Source organism: Camelus bactrianus, chromosome 16, assembly GCF_048773025.1.
Source record: "Camelus bactrianus isolate YW-2024 breed Bactrian camel chromosome 16, ASM4877302v1, whole genome shotgun sequence".
NCBI lineage: Eukaryota > Metazoa > Chordata > Mammalia > Artiodactyla > Camelidae > Camelus > Camelus bactrianus.
This window is the reverse complement of record NC_133554.1, coordinates 41,692,225-41,713,721: the sequence shown is the minus strand read 5'-3', so window position 1 is coordinate 41,713,721 and position 21,497 is coordinate 41,692,225. Positions and strand designations below refer to the sequence as shown.

The 21,497-nt window shown below is 57.6% G+C and overlaps 1 protein-coding gene across 1 annotated transcript; it reads left to right on the top strand.

Moving 5' to 3' along the window:
• Positions 1-4,184: 4,184 nt before the first annotated feature.
• Positions 4,185-20,311, top strand: MNT (MAX network transcriptional repressor). Its single transcript, XM_010958180.3, has 6 exons — positions 4,185-4,651; positions 10,055-10,634; positions 11,223-11,264; positions 11,393-11,504; positions 16,359-16,551; positions 16,732-20,311. The coding sequence occupies exons 1-6, from the start codon at positions 4,579-4,581 to the stop codon at positions 17,487-17,489; spliced, it is 1,758 nt and encodes a 585-aa protein (XP_010956482.2). The 5' UTR covers positions 4,185-4,578; the 3' UTR covers positions 17,490-20,311.
• The last annotated feature ends 1,186 nt before the right edge of the window (positions 20,312-21,497 follow it).

Sequence of the window (21,497 nt, the reverse complement as noted above, 5' to 3'; positions counted from 1 at the left end):
ACACCTCTTGGGAGATTGGTCTAGGTGATCTCAGCTCTTCCAGGTGCAACAGACACTGTTTGAGGCAATGAAGAGGAGAAAGCACATGAATGGGAAGGTTGAACTTGACTGTATCTGTTTCATAGGTTCAGGAGAGGCCCTCTGACAGCTCACCAAGAGTAGAGGAAAGTAGGCAAAGACTTGGATGAAAGCTCCCGGCTGCAGGGAGCCAACTTTACTGATGATTGAATTTCTACCCTATCAGATACACCTCTATCAAAGTAATTCAGAATCCTGCTCATCATTCAGGCTGAGCTTGTCAGGAATCAGCTTCAGCTGGCTCACGCAGCCTTCAATTCACTAAATTCCCTTATTAGAAAAGTATGATTATCTGGGAACCTAACTTTCTAAAATGAATACTCATTTTAGAATCAGTACCCTTACAGGTCTTTGCATAGTCCTGTGATCTCTTGTGCTCCATCCAGCATGGTGAGAGAGAGCAAAGCTTACCTTTTCCAGGTATCCCTGTGGAGTTGAGTTCTACTCTGTGACCTTTTACCCTACTCTGGCTTACCAAAGGTCACCTGGCCTTGGCTACAAGGATAGCTAGCCCAGTGTCTGGCACATGTTTGGCACACACTAAATATTTGTGAAATGAATGTTGTATGGTGTGTCCGAGTGTACTAGTTTTCTGTCCCTCGTCATCTCATAGCTGACTTTTTCCCTTTGGTCTTGTTTTAACTACAATAGGTGCAAAGCTCCCAGGACCACTTGTAGAATTTGAGAGCTCAGGCCTGAAGGGTTAGGGCATCTGGGATCTGGTATACCTGTACTTTGGCTTTACACCTTTCCTGCATCTTATTACTGATGCTTTGTAGGGTCCAGGAACTGATCTTCATAGCCCTTAGTTGTATATATATGTAGCGCTTTGTCAGGGTGAATGGTGGGGTGATAGGAGACAGTCTCATTAGAGAATGTCACTAGCTCAGCATATTAAAAAAGTTGAGGGGGTTGAACTGGGCTTTGGGGTGCACAAGACATGAGGAGGAAGTGTGGAAATAGAAATCCTCTCATGAGAATTACACCATGCCAGACAGGCCAGTTTTCCTCCTATCCCAAAGGTATTGAGCACTAGAAGCTATAAAGAAACTTTAGGAACAACTTTCTGGAAATGGCTGGGCTTTGGATTATTTCCAAAACATACTAACCTTTCTGCTGAAACATCAAGAAGACTTTCTCTTGAATGAATATAACAGTTGGCAACTTCTACCCCAGGTCCACCCCCTTGGAACAGGAAGCTGGCTAAACTGTTAAATCACCCTCCTATTCATTCCTCCACTTTTATCCTCCCCCTTTCCGCCTCACAGGTATCTCCCACCTCCATTGTCCATTTCCCAACAGAGGACACTTGATGAGAAACTCTGGCCATTTTCAGGCTCCTGTAGGCAGCAACAAGCCCAGGAAAAGCCTCCTTTCTAAACCCTTTCTTTTGCCTAACACCCCCTGGCTGGTGTCCCCACATGACCCAAATAAACAGATGATCATGTGAAGCCAGGAAGGCTGTTTGTTTTAAATAGCGAGCATCTCCACTAAGCTCTAGAGCAGATGGGCTATTGGGGGCAAGCGAAAGCTTGGCATTTGAATTCTGTGTTCACTCCACTTTTATCTCCTTCCCCAACTCTGAAGGAAAAGCTGTCTTCAGAATACTACTTTTCAGAGGGGTGCCTTCGTGATGTGATACAGCTGGTCCCTGACAGGACAAGTCAGAAAAATTGGACTTCAGTCTCTTAGAAGAGACTTCAGGGCTGTACGAGTGCCATGACCACTTGAGGAAGGCAGAAGGGTACAGCTGGAGTTAGTCCTCTGAGCATCCTGGGCCACTGGCCAGTATGGTATGGTGTCGACCCCTAACAAAATGAGAACTTGGTCATCAACATTATCTCAAGTCATGGTGATATATAAGTTTTTAAGTTAAATTTAAACTTCCCATTTTCTTTGCTTGTGTAGTGGGCCCAGGTCCAACCACACTGGTAACAGGTGGTAGACACCTTAAAGGAAGTAATGTTGGGACCAGTACAGATCTTTCCAAGGAAAAGAACTTGGCTGTTATGCTCTGATTCCCCCGTTGTTTCTCAGCTTCATCATAAGCTAAGCCAGTGGCACCTGGTCATTTGTGTGTAATGGACTCTCTAGGCTCAGCTACAGATGCTGGGGCTAAGAGTGCAAAGATCAGCGCCCTCTGTAGACTGGTGCTGGAAACAACACCCTTCTGTTCACTAGGTTCTCGATTTCCAGGATCTGTGCAGATTTTCTTTCCCTGGGATGGGCTATGCCCTCAAAGGAAAGGCACAAATCCAGCTAGCATCATTTGTACCAGATTTCTATATGTCTAGCTGTCCTCTCCAAATAGGAGCATACCCCTCAAAGGACACAATGGGGGTGGGATGAATTGGCAGGCTGGTCGGCCATTCAGCCATCCTCATGCTCTGTATAATACTGAAGCCCCCCAAGGCAACAAGATCCTGAACCCAACTGGCGCTGTCCCACTCTGTTAGAACTGGTCAGCAAAGAAAATTATCTGGGGCCCAGACTCAGGGGCCTTAGACATGCTGGCACTGGGACAAGCAGAGCTGGACATGCTCCAGGGTGCCCCAAATATGCCTTCAGCCAGCCTGTGCCTGTCACTACCAACTGTACCAGTGGGGTCTGTGTGGCAGCCACCGAAAAAGCAGTACAGCAAAGTTTCAGGTAGATTTTGGTGCCCCACCACATCACGATATGTTAAGTGGCCAGAACTCCTTCCCGTGTGAGCAGTTTGATACTCTTCCAAGATTTTTTTCTAACTGGGGATCCTGCCGCAGAAATGCCTTAAAAAGAGTCACCCGTGGCGTCAGGGATAAATGCTCCTCCCTACAGGGCGAGGAGCAGCTGAACACTGAGTGACCTTAGGCAAGTCCTTTCTCGTCTCTGGGCTTCAGTTTCCTTATCTGCAAAAGGCGAGAATTTGGGCAAGCTGACCTCAAAGGTCTAATTTTCCGATTGTACCTCCAGGCGCCCCCACACGCCAGCGCAAGAAGCGGCCGTACGGAGGGCCACCTCTGGGTCTCCGCCCTCGCGGCGAGCGCGATTGTGGCTGGGCGGAGTGGCCCCGCCCCCGCTCCCCGCCCGCGGCCCCAGCTGCCCAGCCACTGGGCGGGCTGGGCTTCCGCCCTCCACGTTGTTGTTCCCGATTTGCGCCACGCCTCCTTGGTCTGGGTTGTGGGTGCCTCGCCTTAACCGCCCCCGGCCCGGACCCCGAGCAAAGGGCGGCCTCTGGGGTGGCACAGTTGGAGTCTCCACCTGCATCAGACACGCGTGGACAAACAAAAGTTTCGGGGAAGAAAAGAAAAGAGATTTGTTTTTAAAGGGAGAGTGGTGAAAAGTAAAGGGTAGGTTAGGGCACGACTCCAGAATTTTCCTCTCGGCCTCCCACCCGCCACAGAGTGACCCCAGCCGTACCCGCGAATGTGACCCTGCCAGACACTGGCCCTTTAAACAGTGGGCTGGCGGCGCGGGGTGTCCATGTGGAGCTGCTCCATGCCGTGTTGTCCTGCCCGCCCATTGGCCTGCGGCCCGGTGACGTCGCCTAATAGGATGCAAACGCACTGCGGGGGGAGGAACGGAGACAAAACACGGAATCGGATTCCACGCCGCTCCCTCCGCCTGTTCTCTGGCAGTCTCCTGCCGTCAGCTCCGCCCAGGGGCGGATCCCGGGGGAATTGCGACAGCCGGGTGGTTGCAGGAATTAGGTCACGTGTGGGTAGGGCGTGGAGACACAGAGGTCAGGCTAGTCTCTTAACGTCGTAAGGTTTCCCCGACCTGGATTATCCTTATTTGATCTAACTTAAGTCTTAAATTTTCCGCTCCTCCTTTCCTCCAGCAGGACAAATTTCGTAGTGAATGACCCAAGCACGCAGCCTTTGCTCAACTTGTGGCTCGCAATCGGGGCGGGGCGAGGCGGGAAAGCGGAAATGCAGGGCGCGAACCGTGCTGGAGCTTCTCCCACCCCCACCCAGGCCACGAGTGCGCGCGCCGTCTCGAGTGGGCGGGGCCAGCCCGCCCGGGACCCCGCCCCTCCCTTCGTGAGACGCCGCGGCCCTGCGGGCGGGGGCTCCGGTCCGGGCTTTGGCTGCGGCCCCGGTGTAGTAGCGGGGGCGGCGGCCGGGGGCAGCGCGGCTCCTTCCCTTGTTGTGTGTGTCGCTGCCTCCTCGCCATCTTGTTGCAAAGCCTTTTCTTGTCGGCGGGACTCCCGGGGGCCGCCGGGCGGGAGGCATCAGAAGGGAGGAAGAGAGGGAGGGGAAGGAGGGAGGCAGTGCCGCCTTTTTTTTTTTTTGCATCAATTTTTTTTAATTTGCAAATTACATTTTGCAAATATTTGGGGAGACATTGATTTTTTTCTCCCCGTGCTCCCCCGTTCTTCCCTGCGGAGTGCGCTGCGCCGCCCAGCCCTGTCGCCCCCCGGAGGTGATCCCTCCCTCCTGCCTGCCCGCCAGCCTGACCTGTGCCCGGCTCGCGGGCCGCAGTCTCGGCCCCGGCGCGCCCCCGGCAGCTCTCGGCGCGATGAGCATAGAGACGCTACTGGAGGCGGCCCGCTTCCTGGAATGGCAAGCGCAGCAACAACAGAGAGCACGTGGTGAGAGGCCGGGCTGGGCCCCTGGGGCACCGGGGAAGGGGAGGCGAGCGACCCCAGTCCCCGAGCCCACGCGAAACCGCGGGCAAGCCCCCCTTCCGGGCGGCCCCCGAAGCTGGACAGTGCAAGGCTCCGCGTAGAGCCGCCGCCCGGGGAGGAGTGTTGTGAGCATTGAAATTAATTAATGAATTCATTAACATGCAGCGAAGGGACCCGGCTTCTGTGGGCGCCACCCCAACTGCCTGCCACCCCCTTGTACACCTTTCGTGGGGGGTTCCTTTCGCGTGGGCCAGCGGCTCCCTCAGTAGGGCTGAGAATGTGCGAGCCGGGGGGGGTGCGGTGAGGAATGGTACTGCGTGGAGCAGACAGACCCACGCGTGTGTGCACTGGAGATGTGTGATGCAAGCCTCGATGAGAGCGGATGAACGGTCGTGTACACGGGCGAGCGTCTAGTGCACACGAGTGGGCGTGTGTGTAACGGAGTAGGGGGTGGAATTACTCTACGCGGAGCAGCTCCCCGGCTTCCCTGGCCCTGTGGAGAGGGTGCGGGGGGGCGCTCCCGGCAGATCTACGCGCCGCTTGGAGCGGAGGCGGCCTTTGCAGAATGAAATGACATCGCGTGTCTTATGATCCTGGCCAGCCCCGCCTGACCCCGCCTCCCAGAGCTGGGCTGGGTCGCATCAGGGGTTTGGGTGAGAGCTGGGCTGATTGGGTATCTGTGAAATGGTTTGCACATCGCCAGGGGCAGCCCCTAGGCCCCCCTTTGCTGCGCCCCACTTTAGCCGGTGTGGAATGTGGCGTGTCTGCGCGTTCCAAACCCGCTCTCGGCTGGAATGTTGCGTGTGCCTGCGTTCCAAGCCAGTTGGTTACACCGGGTGGTGACGTGGACTGGCTCCGCCCCCGACCACGTGCACGGGGGACACTCCCGCTGGGGACTGCACGGCCCGGCCCCTCCCTGCTGCCTCGCGCTCGGCCGGGGGCGGGGCCTGGGCGGGGCTGGCTAGGGGCTTTGCGCTGGGTTGGGCCCTGGCTCTGGCCGCTGGGCATCTCACTGGGAGAGCGTCTGACCTGCGAGGGAGGAGCCGAGCTCACCTGTAGGTTGTCGCCCCTACCTCCTGTTTCTGATCCTCGGGCGAGGGAAACCCTCAGAATCGCCGAACGACTGGACATTTAGAGCTCACACACTCCCCTTGACCCCTTAAACGTTCTTACCAAGACCTCCTGGCAGCACTCCTGGCCACAATGTGGCATGAGCCAGGCTGAGAAAGGGCAAACTTTGGCGTTCCCTTGACAGGGAGAGACGGAGCCTTCAGATGCCCCCTGTCCCCATGCGCTCTTATTGGTGGCCCCCAGCTTAAGGATGCTGCAGAAATAGGGGCTGGCAGAGGACCTCTGTTTTCCAGATTGCTGTGAGGGTCGCAGCCCTGGATTGGCCTGTGTGCAGTATCCGGGGACTGCTGTCCCTTCCAACCCTCCCCCAGCCCTTCGGCTGGGTCGGTTGTGGTGGAGAGAGCGCTTCGCTCTCCTTTCCTTTCTCTCTGCCTATTGTTGCTTCAATGATGAGTCATGCAGGAGGTAGTAGTGTGTGTTGTGTGTGTGTGCGCGCGCGCGCGCGGCCGCCGCGGCGGGCGGGGAGAGCGGCGGTAGACCAAGGGCGGGGAGCGGTGGGTCGCCGGCCTAGTCAGGTCGACCGGCCTCTCAAGGTCAAGAGTCACTCGAGATTTGTGAGACCGAGAGTGTTTGGGTTTTCGGAACGGATGGGCCAGGACATCAGTCCACGCGCCCCTCCTGTCTTCTGGGTCCAGAGTAGGGTCAGGTGGTGGACAGTGCAGGTGATGCCGGAGAATGTCCTGTGTGCGGGACCAGCGGCACGGGAGGAGCGTGCACAAGATTTGGAGAGACAGGGTCACCGTTGCCACCATCAACACAATGCAATTCAGGAGTGCCTATTGTGTCCCCACCGGGTACTGCCCACCGTGCTGCAGGCAACTGGATTGACCTGCTGTTGCTCCAAAGAACACTCACTTCACCTTCATTTTAGCCAGGGGCTGGCTGACCATATTGGGGGAGGGGAGAAGACCCTCACTGTCATGTCCTCCACCTTTTCTGAAGTAAGTCATCCAGAGCGGACTGTAAAACCACAGGGATGACATATGCACCCTTGCAAGGAACCTGGGAATGGCTTTCCCCTAAGAAGTTGCAGAGCCCTGCCCCTCCCCCAGCTGGTGAAAACTGGGGACAGGGAGCTGAGTTGAGGCTTCTTCTTGATGGGGCAAGGGGTCTTAGGGGATGGATGGATGCATGCATGCTGGAAAGCTAGTCTACCCCAGAAACTGAGGTACAGACAGCTAGACCTAGCAAATTCACCTTTTTCTTCTTCTGGAGGTTCTGTCCTCTAACTTGGGGTGGAAAGAATGAGAAAGAAGGGGGTGCTGGTGAGCCTGCTGACCAGGACCACTTGCTGGGAGTATGTACCTGATGAGCAACTCTGAAAAGGGATCCTCTTATCCCGGCCCCAATTCAACTTCAGCCTCAAGCAATGGTTTCCTGACCTAAACCAAACAGTTTGCTCATCTGATGAACCCAGTGAGGTGTGTGTGTGTGTGTGTGTGTGTGTGTGTGTGTAGAGAGGAAAGGCCAAGGCCATCTGGTGGCCTGCTGGAGGGCCTGGTCATTCCAGCAATCATGGAGGTGGCTGAATGGGACCCTCTTCTACCTGAGCTAGTTGCACCTTGGGCCTGCCTCATGCACCAAACTCCGTTAGCTTGTAGAAGGGGAGAACTCCCCTCAACACTGGAGGCCTCCTGGTGTGGACTCTTCCCACCCAGCCCTGTGCCTGCTAAGCCCCTGGGCCGTGGTGGCTTGGGGTGGCTGAAGGAAGCTCAATGCCCATACTCTCCATTGTGGGCTGGAGCCTTGGCCCCTGGATCACCCAGAAGGGTCCTGCTAAGTTCTCTGGAGGCAGCCTCTAGGCAGAGCCCAGGGAAGGTGCCATAGTATGGGAGTGAGGAGGGGTGCACCCAAGGGTGCAGCAGAGCATTAAAGAACCTAAACCCATATTGCTAAAACCGTCTGCTCCCCCTACGTTGTTTCCCCCTCCCAAGTCCCCAGCACAGGGAGAGGGTCGATGCTGGGTGGGGAAAAAGTCAGAGCAGGCCAGGAGCAGGCAGCTTTGGTAGGCTGGATCTGGCCTGGGGCGCCCCCTCTTCACCACCAGTTAAGCTTTTTCATGCTGACCCAGGTGTGACAGAGCTTACACCTGGGTCGTTCCCTGCATCTGTGAGGTGTACCTGCCAGGCTCTGGGAGAGAGAGGGTGGTGAGGAGGAGACTGCCATCTCCTGGGTGAGCTTTAGAGTTGCCTTAAAATATGGGGAATACGAGGAGGTTTGCCTTCATTTTGGGTTCCCAGGGCACCTGGCCTTGGGCCCTGTCTGTCCCCCCTCCTTATGGGAGAGTGGAACACTTGCCCCAAGGCCAATGAAATTTCAGGTCCTGGCTCAAAGGAATTGGGGTGGGGCTGTTTTGGGCCCCGAGCTCCAGTACCCTGTCTTGGGGATTGGTAGGGGGAGGTGGGGAGCAGACTGGGGATGTCCCAGGCTGGGCCTGAGAAGGGCTCCTTGACTGGAATTCAGCAGGCTTCTTTCCCAGTGTGGTCTGTCGGAAGCAGGAGCACAGAGAGCTGGTTTTCTCTGGCGCTGTTCAGCCCAGTGTTGCCGGCTCATAGGAGGAGCAGGCCTGCACCGGCCCGGCAGCTTCCCTTCCCGGGCAGGGGAGACGCGCGGAAGAGGCCATGCTGACTCCAGCCCCTGAACGCTGGCTGCTGGGAAACCACTGAGTGCTTCCCCTCTCAGAGCACTTCCCCTGCTTCCTCCTTCGCCTCTTCTTCTCTGTGGGAGGGAGGGGCCCTGAGCAGGCCTAGCTCACACTCAAGTTGTTGATTGGCCAAAAGGCCCTGAGGTCTCATGTTTTCTGGGGCCCCTGAGCCCACAGACTTGTAGGGGTTAGTGCCCTCCTCCCTAAGGGGCACTTAGCCAGCCTCGCCCCCAGCCCCACCCCTTGCGGTGGTGTGTTTGGGGCGGGTCCATCCCGTGCTGTCAGCTCTGTTAGTCAGCTGAGTGGTGAATCCGGGGCTGGAGGGAGGGCTGGTTGACCAGCCTGCTCCCTGGCTCCCTGGCCTGGGGGCTGCAGCCGCTCCCCAGGGCCCCGGCCCAGGCCTGTAGCCAGGGAACTGGAATGGTGGGGTGAGGACAGGCAGGGTGGGGATGGAGAGGGGCCTCTGAATCAGGAGGAGCCTCTCCCCTTGCCCTGTTCTCAGCCTGCTGCTGAGCAAGCCTCCCCTCCTGCAGGGATCAGCAGAGATGCTGAAACCCACACGTGCAAGTTTGCCCGAGATTGGAGCTCATTGCCCTGTTCAACCCCTATTAAAAAGCCCGGCTCTCCTTTCTGCCTGCCGCTTCCCTTTCTAGTGTTTGCTGCTGATAGTGGGGAATGCATTGTAGCACAACAAAGGGCAGAGGACAGGTGCATTTTGGGTATGGTCCCTGAGGAAACCAGACTGGCACCTAGCCTGAGAGAACCAAGTCCTGGGCCTACTTTCCTCATGTGTGAGCGAAAGGTGATGTCCCTGCCCTGCCTGTGGCGTGGGGCTCTTGAGTGATCCAGGTGTAGGGGTGTGTGTGTGTGTGTGTATACGTGTACATATGTATAGATACCTAGTGAGCATGTGTTAGCACAGCAAGTACCAGGCATCTGCCAGGTGTCAGGAGACCTGGCTGGGTCTAGCCCCAGTTTTACCTGTGACTCACAGCATGACCCTCAACAAATCATTTTGCTTCTCTGAGCTAATTAATCTCGTCTGTGAAATGAAGGAACTGCCTGCCCTCTAGAAGGTACTGCCCCAGAACTATGATTTCTCCACTCCCTCCATTCTCATAAGGTGGCCTGTGAGGTCATTTGTGGACTGACCTCTCCTCTTCTATCTCCCCCTCCCCTCATCCTTGTTGCCCTTGCTCATCACCTGCTTAACCCTTCCACCTTCAGGCTGCCAGGCCTCCGGTGCCCTCGCTCACAGCTTCTGCTCTGCCTTTGCACAGCACCTCTCCTCCCCAAGCCCGGGTTGTTATCCCTGCTACTTGTTATAAGAGTGTGAGCTCCCCAGCGACAAGGACCAGGAGTCTGTTTTATTTGTTCCTTGCTGTGTCCCCAGCACTTAGCCCAGTGCCTGGCTGGGTGTGGATGGGCATTTGTGTCCCAGGCTGGGCAGGGGTGGCCCAGGCTGGGTGGGGGTGTCACCGGGCACCTGGGCCTGGGATAGGGTCAGAGGATGGGTTACAACTGGAGGACAGGTGAACCTGGGGCCCAGTACTGCCGGCCCTGCTGAAACACCCCTTGTGTTCTCTGCGTAGAGGAACAGGAGCGTCTTCGGCTGGAGCGGGAGCGGGAGCAGGAGCAGAAGAAGGCCAGCAGTCTGGCCAGGCTGGCCCATGCCCTGCCTGTGGAGGAACCCCGCACTGAGGCGCCACCCTTGCCTCTGTCGCCGCCAGCACCTCCGCCAGCACCCCCACCCCCACTTGCCACCCCTACCCCACTGACTGTCATTCCTATTCCAGTAGTGACCAACTCCCCTCAGCCTCTGCCCCCACCGCCACCACTGCCCCCCACAGCTCAACCTCTGCCCCTGGCACCTCGCCAGCCGGCCCTGGTTAGCACCCCTGGACTCAGCATTAAGGAGTCTGCCCCACTTCCTACCAGACCACAGGTGCCCACTCCTGCTCCCCTACTGCCAGACTCCAAGACCACCGTTCCGCCCACTGGCAGCCCCAAGCCTTTGCAGCCCCTCCCCACACCCATCCTGACCATAGCACCACATCCTGGAGTCCAGCCCCAGCTGACCCCCCAGCAGCCACCCCCACCCACTCTTGGGACCCTGAAGTTGGCACCAGCTGAAGAAGTCAAATCCAACGAACAGAAGAAGAGGCCTGGGGGGTGAGTGAGGTGTGGCAGAGTCGGGGCTGGTGGGATGAGGAGACCTGCCCACCCCCTGGACTGTGTGTGCAAGAGAAAGTACTCTCCCACACTAGCCTGTGAGACCCAGCAGTGCCCTACCACCCCAACCTAGAAGCGCTCTCCTGTATTTGGATATATTCTCACTGTGCTTTGCCCATCCATCCCCACCCTGGGGAGTGGGGAATGGCCACTGCCCTCTGTTCTCAGGATTCAGTGTTCTTTGACCCCCTCCAAGGTTGGGGCTGATGGCATTTCAAGCCCTTTGGACAGGGTATTGGACTATAGGCCTCTTGGGTGAGGGCAGGAGTCAACTGGCTGTTTCTCAGAATCCAAGGAGCCCTTTCCAGGTGCATGGGTGGGATGGAGGTAAAGGGTTTGTGAATTTGTAGTCTACATGTGCCCTCCAGGGGCTGTACACACCATGACACAGGGCAAACAGCTCCCACTGCTGCTTTCCTAGAAGAATGTCAGAGACAAAAAGCTTGTGGCATTTCAGGAGTGGGGAGCAGGGAGTGGGAAGACTGCCTAATTGGATCCTCCTCTCTGAGTCTCCTGTCTGGGTTTCAGGATCGGAACCAGAGAAGTCCACAACAAACTGGAGAAGAACAGGTGTGTGTGCCTGCCCGCCCTGCCAGCTACCGGGAAGGTCCCAATCGTGGTCCCCAAACTCTCCTTGGCCTTTCCCTCCCGCCTCTAACCCCCTGGCGCCGGCTGACCGGCGCTGCTCCCTCTCGCAGGAGGGCCCATCTGAAGGAATGCTTTGAAACCCTGAAGCGCAACATCCCTAACGTCGACGACAAGAAGACGTCGAATCTGAGCGTGTTGCGGACGGCGCTGCGGTACATCCAGGTATGGGGGAGGGAAGCACTGCCTAGAGGAGGGCGGGCCAAGGCCTCCGCGCCAGCTTCCGCCCCGCCCGCCCGCCTCCCCCCCGCGGCCCCGCCCTCGCTCCCTCGCCGGCTCCCCCGCCCGCCTCCACGCGGGCGCCGAGCACATGGCTGGGATGACGTCAGCGGGGCTCCCCGCCCGGGAGGGGCGGAGTGCCGGCGCGCGTGCGCGCGGGGGAACGCGGCGCTGGCGCTCAGCACCCCTCCCCCGCCGGGCCGCCCCGCGGAACCCTGCCATCTGCACGGCCTCCCAGCTCTGTGTCAGCCCAGTCCTGGGCCCCGCCATACCTCCTGCCGCGCGTTAATGCGGGTGGGAAGGGCGTGGATCGGCCGGCGTCTCCCTCCCCCCGCCGCGTTTGCCTGGGCAGGAGCCCGATTCGGCCTGAGTCTCACTTGTGAGGGGGCTGGGCGTGGTTCCTTCTTCCCGGTCGCGCCCTTGAACTCCCCCCCACCCCCGCTTTTAGCCCAGATTCAGTGAGCGCACGGAGGTGCGACCACCCGAGTTTGGGAGTTAAGCCTGGGGACGGGGAAACGCGGCGGTCTGACTGGATAGACAGCCCCAGGGTCACCGAAGCTAAAATACTACGTTCTTCCGTCAGGGTTTAAAAGAAGCCCTTTTTTAAGGGGACTTCAGGCCTTCTGTCCCCTCCCTTTCGGCTATGGCTCTTCTGCAGTACGAGGAGGGGGGGCGCCCACCAGATAAGGCCGTTGCCATGACGGCCCGAGTTTCGGTTTCCTTGGAAACCGGGCGAGGGTTCCGCGTGCGGGAAGGCAGGCAGGCTGTGGGGGTGGGGCGGACGGCCACGGTCGGCTGCAGCGGAGATGGAGTCCGACGGAGCCGTTGGGGAGTGGGAGGGACTTGGGGCTCACGGCCTGCGCGGGGCAAGGGCGGGGCAGCCGCGGAGTCTCCCATTCGGCGCTCTTGGGAAGCTCGGGGGTGGGTGGCGTCACGGCCCTGATGGGAGAGGGTGTCCCGCGGGGGCTGGCTGGGCTAGGAGCTAGCGGCGGGCGCTACCCCTCCCCGGCCTCTGCTGCGGGGTCACAGCCCTGAGGTAACCCGAGCCTGACTTGTGAGGGTGGAGGCGCTAACTCGCGACTGCTCCCAGCCGGCGGCTTCCCCCCCCGCCTCCCGCGAACGCGCGCCCTTCCGCCCGCCCTCTGGCTGAGGGGGAGGGGCTGGCGCGCCTTCAGGCTGTTTCCCGGCACAGGAGGGGCGTGGCCGGGCCCGCGGATTGGCGGAGCCGGGCGGGGGGCGGCACTCCTGCGTGCGCGGAGGGAGGGTGCGGCCGGCGGAGAGTGACGCAGCAAAGCCGGGTCCGCGTGGGTGCGCGCGTGCTCCTGGAGGGGCGGGGCCTCGATGGCGGCCGAATGGCCTGGAGAGGAGGAGGGGGGAGGCTGGTCGTGGGTTTCCGAGGGTCCTGGGGAGGCTTATTTCTCAGATGTTTTTTCAGAACTTGGGCTTTGGTCTAAGTTGTTGGTCGGTCAGTCATAGGAAGTCTTATGGCCTGGGAGTAATACCTGTTCAAATGCTGTGACATTTTCTTTGAGTATCAATTTCCTCTTCTGTACCCGCCATGATGCTAAGTGGGAAAAAGTAATAGTAGCTTCGTCATAAAGATGTGTGGAGTTTTGGACCTCTACAAATATTAACAATAACAATTATTGAGAAGTAGGAAGGATGGAATGGCACGTTCCTCCCAATAGACACATACCTAGGGCAAGAAGGCTTGTGTGCCGTGTGGATTTGAAAGTAAATTAGGGAAAGAGACCCAGTAGAACCAGCAGACTCGGGATATGGGCCTGGGCTGAGTGGGAGGCAAGATGGAACCAGGTAGCCCACAAGAGATACTTGTGGGCTGGGGCTGGCAATGGAAGCATAAATGGTAGAAAACAAGGCTCTCGCTAAATCCTCAACTTCTCTCATTCATTTATTCGTTCAGGTACTTTTGGACATCCCTGTGTCTGGGAGGATAAAGCAGGGAGCAAAGGAAAATGTGGTCTCTGTCTTTAGGTTTGGTCTTGCAGCGGGTTATAAAACATCCAAACAGAAGACTCTGCCACGAGGGTGTAACAGGGACAGGGGTCACAAGATCTGTTCTGGGGAGTTAGGGAAGCTGCAGCTGAGGTAGGGGATTTGAGCTGGGACCTGAAGGTCAGGATGACAGAAACAAGTGGAGGGCAGAGAGCCCAGCGCATGCCAGAGTTTTCTCTAGCAGGAGGGAGCAGGATGTTTTCAGAAGTTGAAGATGGTCAGGAGGGTAGGTGTGCAGATGTAGGGACATCAGGGCACTAGATGGGAACTGGAAAGGAGCACCATCTAGGGTGTGGAGACTGAGGACTTTGGTTGTGTGCTGAGGCAGGAAGCTGTGGGAAGGCTGCAGCCCCCAGCCAGACCCACAGTGGCTTGGAGATGGTAAAGGATTTGATGAAAGGCTCAGTGAAGTGGACAGACACAGGAAGAGGAGGAGGCAGGTACAAAACCACATATCCAGGTAGTTTTAGAAAGGAAATGGGTTTAAAATGAAGCAACGGGAGCAAAGTTAGACCCTGTGAAAACTTACCAGGGGGCCCTAGGCCTGTGGAGATCTGGACTAGGTGAGAAGTGGAGGTATTGACCCCCAATGTCCTTTCTCTCTGAGTGAGAAGTCTATTTCCCTGCCAGCAGGTCGAGTTCAGGACAGGCGCTTCCAGCCCCTAGCAGCCAGGGAGTAAGGGCTGACTCACCAGGCCCCATCACTGATGTGGCCCCGTCTGAAGTCATGTCTAGCACAGTGCGTGGGCTGGGACTGGCAATAAGTATAAAAAGTGTGACCCTGGCAGGTTTCAGGTCAGTACAAGAGTGCGGCCATGTCTGGGTTATGGTTTGAAGCATTTCTTTGACTGGTGAGGTCAGGAGTGCAGGGAATTTGGGGCTGCAGGAGGGAGTGGGGGCAGTTAGGCCTAGTTGGCGTATGGATGTTGTGCCCAGGAGGGCAGGTGAAGAGTCAGTAAAGGCTGCTGCAAAACTGCCCCTAGGAAATGGGATCAGGGGAGACTCAAGTCTAATGAGCGACTGTGATTCTTCTGTGATGAAGGAAAGAGACAGGGTAGAGGTAGGGATGGGTACCTTTGGATCCTCACAGATCCTTCCCATGGGGCCGAGTAAGACATCATGCATGGCTCTGTCCTGGCCACTGGTTGGGTTAGGGGATGTAAGCTAACCATAGAACAATCTTTGCTTTCACTCACAGGGTTGGACAGGGACAGTGTTGAGATGGAAAGATAAAACGTGAACTGTTTTTTGTTTTAGGGAGGGTTGTATGAGACAGTGTCTAAATGCTACCTGGCAGTCTCATTAGCAGCTCGGGTGTGATGCTGGTGTCCAGAGGGCTTGAGGGCAGGAAGGTAAACTGGGAGGACGTGGGATGGGGATGGATTGTGGAAGGGGCCCAAGTGTGGTCCTGGGACAGGAGCAGCTAAGATGTGGAGGGGTGACAGGGGTATGTGTGTGAGCCAGAGGGTTCTACCTACACCTGGCCATGACTGGCAAGCCTTGGGAGCTAGAAGCTCAGGAGCAGGTCAGGTAAGAGACTTGGGGCAGCGGGACAGAATTTTTCATGTTGTCTCGTGGACCCGCAGTCATGACGTGCCTGGCTTGAGGAGAAGCCGGCAACAGGGAGGCCTGCCAAATTTAAGATAAGTTGATTTAATAAAGTGTCAGGGTCAGGAGGTCACAAAGGACAGGAGAGACTTTCATTGTGGAACGGAGCTGAGAAATAGGACATGAGCTGGCTTTTTGGAGCTGCTAATAACCCTTGTGTGAAGGGAAACTGGAGGCCCTTCTGATGGGAGCATCGTCACAGGTCTGGGCAGGGGGGCTTCCAGCACCTGCTGAACCAGGGTTGACCTAGGAGGCGCTGGATTACCTGTGACCCTGGAGGAGTTGAGAGGGGAGATGGCCTCCCAGATGAGGGCCCTCTCTCCCAGTGTTCCTAGTGACGTGGGTAGCCTCAGTGTCATGGGGGAGGAGCCACTTGAAACCTTTGGGAAAGGATAGAGCCTCTCCGGGGTGCTCAGTTGGAGGCAGTGGTGCTATCCACCCTGGAGTCTTTTCTCATTGACTGGTGCAGTTCAGGTCCAGGTGTGGGAGGAGGGGCACATTCCAGGGCTTGGAGCGGTCTGGAGAGGCCCACAGGTGGGCACCAGCGGGGGAGCAGCCCAGGAGGTTGGAGAGAGGTATGCAGCCAGAGACAAGATGAACAAGGTCAAGGAGATGAGATGGTGGGTCGCAAAGTCTGGTGGATCATCCTCCAAGGACATTAAAGTTAAGGAGACTAGTGAATGAGGAAGGAGAGAGAAGGGCAGGATCAGGATTGTTCTGGGTTCTTTAGGGACTGGGTTCCAAGATGGGCGGCTTGTGGCATCAGTGAGCGATGGGATGGTGTGAATGGCGTTGGAGCCTTGGGCACCACTTGAGAAATCTATTACCCTTTCTGCCCTTCTCTGCAGAATGGAGGGAGATGCTGCCAGGAGGGTGGGTGTGGCAAGAGGTGGCGAAGCCCCTCAGGACAGAGATGATGTGGGGATGGGGAGGGCCTGGCCTGGATCTGTGCCTGCCTGAGAGCACGTGGTCCCTGGGCTGCTGGGCCTCCAGAGGCAAAGCCATGGACCAGGAGGCAGGTGTGGTCTCCAGCAGCCCCCATCAGCCTGGGCCCCGGTCACTGCAGACATGCCGCTGAGGACCTGGAGGTGAGGGTGGCTAGGGGAGATATTTGCAGTGCCATGGGCCCCGTGGCTGCTGCTCAGGATGTCCTCCTGTTACATCCCTGTTCTCCAGTCCCTGAAGAGGAAGGAGAAGGAATACGAGCATGAGATGGAGCGGCTGGCGCGGGAGAAGATTGCCACGCAGCAGCGGCTGGCAGAGCTCAAGCACGAGCTGAGCCAGTGGATGGACGTGCTGGAGATCGACCGTGTGCTCCGGCAGACAGGCCAACCCGAGGACGACCAGGCCTCCACCTCCACTGCCTCCGGTGAGCCCTGCCCACTGCCCGCCGCATGTCTCCCCTGCCTCTTAAATGCCAGCCTCCCTGGCGAGGCCTTTGCCTGCTAGAAAAGATGCCCATCCCACCCTGACCCTGGCCCCATAATGTCCCTAGACCTCCAGGGCTGTCAGCCCTTCTGACCTGTCCCTATCCCTGCAACCCCCACAGAGGGTGAGGACAACATAGACGAGGATATGGAGGAAGACCAGGCCGGCCTGGGCCCACCTAAGCTGAGCCATCGCCCCCACCCGGAGCTGCCAAAGCCACCGCCCAGCACCGCCCCCGCACCTCAGCCTCCCCACTCACACCCCCACTCCCAGCCTGTGGCCCTGTCTCCTGCCCACCTCCCTGGGCAGCAGCCGCCGCCACAGCAGAAGACACCTCTGCCGGCCCCTCCTCCCCAACCAGCTGCCCCTGCCCAGACGCTGGTGCCTGCTCCAGCCCATCTGGTGGCTGCAGCTGGGGGAGGCTCCACGGTCATCGCCCACACCGCCACCACCCACGCCTCAGTCATCCAGACTGTGAACCATGTTCTACAGGGGCCGGGTGGGAAGCACATCGCCCACATCGCCCCCTCGGCCCCCAGCCCTGCTGTGCAGCTGGCACCTGCCACACCCCCCATTGGCCACATCACAGTGCACCCTGCCACCCTCAACCATGTGGCCCACCTTGGCTCCCAGCTGCCCCTGTACCCTCAGCCTGTGGCGGTGAGCCAGCCTGTGGCGGTTAGCCACATCGCCCACACCCTCTCACACCAGCAAGTGAATGGCACAGCCGGGCTGGGGCCCCCAGCCACTGTCATGGCAAAGCCAGCCGTGGGGGCCCAGGTGGTGCACCACCCCCAGCTGGTGGGCCAGACAGTGCTTAACCCTGTGACCATGGTCACCATGCCCTCCTTCCCAGTCAGCACGCTCAAGCTGGCTTGAGGATGAGGCCACTCAGAAGCCCCCAGTGGGGGAAGGGAGGGAAACCTGTCCCCCACTCTCCCACCCACCAGCTCCACACATTCCAGTCAGGCCCAGGCCCGCCCCACCCGTACCCACCCCCAGGCCTCCTAGGGGAAGGGGGTGCAGAGACTCTGAGCCAGGGGAGGGAAGGGCCACCCCGGGGAGCTGGGCACAGGGCAGGGGGTTACCCCACGCACTAGGACTTGACAGAGTGATGAGAGACGCTCTGGTGAACGTGCTGCCCGTCCGGCCTGGTGCCAGCTCCTGTGCCGTTCCTGCTCCCGACCCGTCCCCAACCCAGTGCGATGTGGACACTGTTCCCCCACTTCCCCCTGCCCTGCCCGCCTTCCTGTGCTGCTGCTGCTATTGCTCTGTCTGGTGAGGTGGCTGAGCACCTGGGCCCTCCCCTCCCGAGCCTCAGCCTTCTCTTCCCAGGCCCTGGAGGGGAAAGAGGGAAAGCAAAACTGAAGCAACTTGGCCTGGAAAGCTGGGGACTGCAGGGGGTCCTGCTCTGAGTACAGGTGACAGATCTTAGGCTCCGGCTGATCTGGAGTCCCACAGACTCCAGACAGGTGGATGCCCTAGCCTGGGGCTCTCCAGCCTAGTTGCAGTCACCGTGACTCATTACAGTGAGCTAGTTAAGACAATTCTCTACCAACAGAAGACTAAACCCAAGCCCTTGCCAAGCTTTCTGAGCCCCTCCAACCCTTGCCAATGGGTGTCTTATGTCCAGAGGGTGGCTGAGGGTAGGGGTGGGGAAGGAGGGGCTTGGCTGTCTCCCCCTCCCCCCCGACCTCGAGCTGGGTCTGGCCTGAGAGTAGAGTGCTCTGGACCCTGTCCCCACCCCTGGACTTGGCTCTTGGCTTCCAGAAGGTAGAGAGGAGGTCTGGCCTCTGCTCAGTGCCATGTACTCCCTGGAGGGATGAGTACACCTGGATGCCTCCTGCTGCCTGGAGGATGGACCAGTGTCTGGGCTGGGTTCCAGGAGCCTGAAGCCATGCTGTCAAGGTAATAAGTTAAAACCCAGGCTTGGCCAGGGGGACCTGTGGAGAGAGAGCAGGGCCGGGCCATGGAGGACTGCTGCTTCTGCCCCAGCTTCTCCCTCTGGCGTCCTCTTTCCCCTGAACATGCCCTCTTCTCCAGTGAGCTGTGCTGAGGGGGCCCTCCCTGGTAGGGACTGTCATCTGCCACAGCCTTCCTGTGAGGAAAGGTCCTTAGTTTGGCTCAGGGCAGGGCTGAGCTTGGGGTGGGGTGGAGTGAGGGGGCCTGTGTGTAGGGGACGCTGCTTTTCCTGCCTCTGTGTTGGCAGACTGCTTTGGCTTCTCTCTTTATGTGGGTATTTATTACAAGTGGCCTTGTGACAGACACACTCAGTTACACATGTGCACACTCGGCTCTGTACCTGGACACACACTCACCAATGGCCTTTGAGAGTGTGTGGCGTGGGGCGGGCGAGGGGAAGCCAGTGTTCCTAGGTGTGAGGTGTGCATGGACAGGCTGGGAGTGGGGAGTGTGGTGGGGGACCCTGAGGAGGCTGGCAAAGGTCTTGAATAGATGGAGCTGCCTGAGAACTCCCTCTCAGTTCCTTCCTAGTCCTGGAGATCTGCCTGGGGACCTTTTCTTCTCCCTTGTCTCCCAGGGTGGGGAAAGAGAAGGCCTGTGGACACCTTAGAGGTTTCTAGAAGGGGGCCCTGTACTGCCGCCCCACCCCCCACCCCCACCCCCAGCTCCCACCTCACAAGCTTGCCGCCTTCCTGTGCCTGCAGCCACCCCCACCATCCTGTTTTGGGGGGAGCTGGTTTGGCTCCTCCAGGTGTGATTAAGTTGGAAAGAACAGAGGGAGACAGGCCGGCCTGGCCCCCAGGAACAGAAGCACTGGTGAGCCTGCCCTCCTCCCAGCTCCGCTCAGCTTGTGTCCTGAGGCCGTTCCAGAGTTGAAACTGTCCTATTAGCCAGTCGCCCCTCGGGCCTGCACAGATACCTCATCTGCCCGCCGCCCCTGCCCCTCCCCGCCCCCACTGCAGCAGTGGGGGCCCCGGAACCTAGTGCCGTATGACTATGTCCAGATTGGTGACAATGGGTGTTGTTGCTGTTGTTTCTGTTGTCGTTCGTGAACGCTGTGATGCTGTGTGCCTGAGAGGGCAGCCGCCGCCCAGCCCTTCCTTGGGCATCTCCCCTCTGAGAGCTGTCAGGACCAGTCTGTCCTCGCCCCGTGGGACCGCCTGCCCCTCCCCTCCCCAATCCCTCCAGCCTGGGGTGCGCACGTGTGCACACATACACACACACATCTTACCTCTCATGCGTGTTTTACTTTTTGATGTTCAGAGTGGCTCACTGGCTGGGAGTCCTTACCTCGGGGAGAGGGAGAGGTTGGTTCCTTGGGGGGCCAAAGAAGGGCAGGGAATTCCTGGAGGGGTTATGGGGGTCACCGTAACCCCTGCCCTCTCCAGGAACAGCTTCTTCTCCCCCAATTCCAGGGTCCCACCCCCATCCCCCAAAGAGGTGGCCCTTGTTTACAGTGAAGACTCAGTCACTGTGTCTCCGTTTCCAGAAATATAAATCGTAGCGACCCCAGACTGTAGAGATTTTTATGTGTTTGGATACATCTGCTGTGTGGGAAAAAACAAAAAAAAACTACAAAAACCCTAATTTTGTACATATTGTATTTTTACTATTGAACTGTATTCTAGTGGCTGTTCATGCTCCAGGATTTTAGGTATTGAGACATGAATACTATCCATGTAATAAGCACTTGCCTGGAATAAAATATAAAATTGAAATAAACCTGCACTGAAACCCAAGATGGAGCTGCCACCTGCAGCATCTGGGTCATTTTGTTGCAAAAGGAGGCAGAGACCTTTAGGGAAAGATCTCCACAAGAAACAGCAGGATGCTTTCCCTGTTGATGGGTGGGGGACATGGTCTGTGAGCAACTTCCATGCCGACTGATTTTAGAACAAAGATGAGGGACCTTCCAGTTTTGATCCAAACGCTCAATCCTCAAGCTCTGAGAACTGCAGTTCTGGTCTTCCTCATACTTTTGCAATACTTTATACTTCCTGAAACCATTTTTACAAACACTATCTTGTTTCATCTCTAACAGCTTGGTGAAGTAAATAGACCAAGAACTAGCAGATAAGGAAACAGGTTGGAGGTGGCTGAGTGACTTGTTAAGGTCACAGGACCAACCTAGGACCTTGTGGAGCTGCAGTCCGATCTCAGCTGGTACAGAGCTGTCCCCAAGCACGCGCCACCCTGCCCTGGGCCTGTTGAGTTGGGAATCCTGAACTCCAGATGGTTCAAAGGGGAAAGCTGGAGGATCTGTACACAGGAGGGCCAGGGGCTTCCTGAGAGCAGGTACACTTCTGGGGTTGTAGTTAGGACGGGTCATCTGGGGTGTCTGTAAGGCTGACCTTTTAGGGGAAGGAACAAGAAAAGGAAGAAGTTGGAGGTCAGGGGTCAAAGAGCCATGTTCTAAACTGCGCCTGGAAGACCTTTGTCCCTATGACATCTTTTCTCGCCAGTATAGGGGAAACCAGCTGTTTGGTAGGCTGGTAGGTGGGGAGGTCAGGGAGGCGTTATAACAGTTGGATGTGTTGTAGACCCTCTAACCTCCTGACACCTGCCTCACTCCCTGCCGCAACCGAACTGTCTCAGCTTTTCTTCCTGGGGAGAGGGTGTGTGTGTGTGTGTGTGTGTGTGTGTGTGTGTGTGTGTGTGTGTGTGAAGGGAGAGGTGGCCTTAACGTCTCTGAAGAAGATCCGGTCTCAAGAAAGGCCAGGCTCAGTGCCCCTCTCAACTATGCCACAAGCCTGCCAGCTCCTTTCATGACATGCTGGCTCCCTCTGCTGGTAGTTCCAGGAAACACTAGGTCCCTTCCACTTCAGGGAAGGCCTGGGCTCAGGGTTAACATTTCCTCAGTGTCGGATGGGGACAACGAAGACTGCCCCTAGCAGTGATGACCCAGTATGGTCTAAAGGCTATCAC

Bases quoted from the DNA above. Each gene is read 5' to 3' on its own strand.
- MNT (XM_010958180.3), top strand. From the start codon at position 4,579: ATGAGCATAGAGACGCTACTGGAGGCGGCCCGCTTCCTGGAATGGCAA. The intron at 4,652-10,054 runs GTGAGAGGCCGG...TTCTCTGCGTAG, and splicing joins GCAACAACAGAGAGCACGTG to AGGAACAGGAGCGTCTTCGG. The intron at 11,505-16,358 runs GTATGGGGGAGG...CCTGTTCTCCAG, and splicing joins CGGCGCTGCGGTACATCCAG to TCCCTGAAGAGGAAGGAGAA.